At 36.3% G+C, this 1,981-nt stretch overlaps 1 protein-coding gene across 1 annotated transcript in view; it reads left to right on the top strand.

Moving 5' to 3' along the window:
- Positions 1-1,981, top strand: part of LOC107577987 (centromere-associated protein E-like) — a gene marked incomplete at its 3' end in the record, with an annotated part of 5,737 nt that overhangs the window by 2,249 nt on the left and 1,507 nt on the right. The window contains exons 4-10 of the mRNA XM_016264002.1: positions 201-319; positions 597-716; positions 798-879; positions 968-1,035; positions 1,121-1,195; positions 1,305-1,356; positions 1,802-1,889. Coding sequence (XP_016119488.1) covers positions 201-319; positions 597-716; positions 798-879; positions 968-1,035; positions 1,121-1,195; positions 1,305-1,356; positions 1,802-1,889 — 604 coding nt within the window. The remainder of the gene's footprint in view (positions 1-200; positions 320-596; positions 717-797; positions 880-967; positions 1,036-1,120; positions 1,196-1,304; positions 1,357-1,801; positions 1,890-1,981) is intronic.

Below are 1,981 nucleotides of genomic sequence, written 5' to 3' on the forward strand. Positions count from 1 at the left end.
ATATGAAACATTATATCGTCAATAAATTTTTTTTTAGCTATATCGCCCAGCCCTAGTTGCAATACATACAAAAATAATGTATATATTGTGTATTTTATGTAGTGTATGTATGAGCACAATATACATGGATATGATTTGTACTTATGTATTTCATTTGCTTGGTCACTGTTGATTCTTAATGCATAATCTCCTATTTTCAGGCACGATATTTGCCTACGGACAGACATCTTCTGGAAAGACCTTCACCATGATGGGAAGGGAACATAACCCTGGAGTGATTCCTCTTGCCATGGCTGATGTCTTCAAAACTATTAAAAATGTAAGTGCTTGCAAGTCTTCCTGGCATCAAATTAAAAAAAAAATTTTAATTTCTATGACACATTTGAGATCTGAGTGCTCCTCCAGAGGAACCCTTTTACAGTGAATAACAGCTTATATTTCAGTCTTTTCCCCACACAAATTATTAAATGAATAGTGTACTTGTACATTTTCAGCTCATTTTCATTTTTAAGAGAAGTATTCCTTTAATAATTGGTGTCTTTTTCATTCTGTATCAGTGGAATAAACCATAGTTTTATTTTTTTGCATCTATCTAGTGTCCAAAGAAAGAGTTTCTCCTGCGTGTGAGCTACATGGAAATCTACAATGAAACAGTCACAGATTTGCTCTGCGAGAGCTGGAAAAGAAAACCTCTGGAAATCCGTGAAGGGAACTACGTAAGTTGTTCATCTTTCACTGGACTCACATTGGCGATTTGAAAGTAGTTTTAGCTCTTAACCTGCCAACTGTGTCCTCAGAAAAACGTGTATGTGGCTGATCTGACAGAAGAGCTGGTGACGTCTCCGGAACAAGCCCTGTCCTGGATCACCAAAGGAGAAAGTAAAGTTGCATTCACTGATCGTCCGCCATTCTTTATATTTTTGGTATACTGCGGTACTTATTTCTTCATCACTTTTTTTTTGTACAGAAAACCGACATTATGGAAAAACAAAAATGAACCAGCGTAGCAGCCGCTCTCACACCATCTTCCGCATGGTAAGAAGCATGATGAACTGGAGTGTGTTTGGAATCTGATTTAGTGTTCATCTCTAAAGCGTCTCGTTTATTTTGTCCACGTCAGATCTTGGAGAGTCGTGAGAGAAGTGACCCGGCGTCCGGTGAAAACGCTGATGGAGCCATCATTGTGTCACACTTGGTGAGCTCAAAACAAACCAGGAACCGTTGGTGTTATTTCAATCACTGTTGTAATTTAGATAAGCAGCATTTAATATGTTTAGTCAGTTTATTGTTTCCTGTTCCTGTAGAACTTGGTGGATCTTGCTGGTGCTGAGCGGGCGAGTCAAACAGGAGCTGAGGGTAACGATTTTTTCTTTTCTTTTTTTCTTTTAGTCTGTTGCGTTTAACCCTTATAAGATTTTACTGATTTTGATTTCCTTTTTTTATGAATTAATTAATTTATTATTATTTATATATATATATATATATATATATAAAGATGGTTTCCTCAATCTGAGAAGTTCAAAAGTTGGTGGTTTTTAGATATGCAATTTGAGCAAAAAATGGACTTTCAATAATTGTAAGTGGGCATTAAAAAAGTCGCACTTCGCCTGTTTGCGGTCAAAATTGACTGACTACAGGAAGTGATTGGGAGCAATTGAGTAAACATCTAGAATTATTTAATATATCATAGAATTGTTTACAGTTAAAGTGTGAGCCTTTTTTGAAAAGCTGTTTAATGAATGCAGTGAATTTGGGTAATTTTTTGGTCTTTTTAAACCTCTCTCTTGTTCCTCCATTTCAGGAGCCCGCTTTAAAGAAGGGTGCAACATAAACCGCAGTTTGTTCACTCTCGGTCAAGTCATTAAGAAATTATCCGATGAGAGTCAGAAGTGAGTTATTTCATGACTTACCATGGGAAGTTTTACCATCGTTGAATTAGTGCTGGGTGGTATGACCAAAAATTTATATCACAGTATTTTTC

The sequence above is a fragment of the Sinocyclocheilus grahami genome, unplaced genomic scaffold, assembly GCF_001515645.1.
Source record: "Sinocyclocheilus grahami isolate Dianchi unplaced genomic scaffold, SAMN03320097.WGS_v1.1 scaffold8136.1, whole genome shotgun sequence".
In the NCBI taxonomy this organism is placed as follows: Eukaryota; Metazoa; Chordata; class Actinopteri; order Cypriniformes; family Cyprinidae; genus Sinocyclocheilus; species Sinocyclocheilus grahami.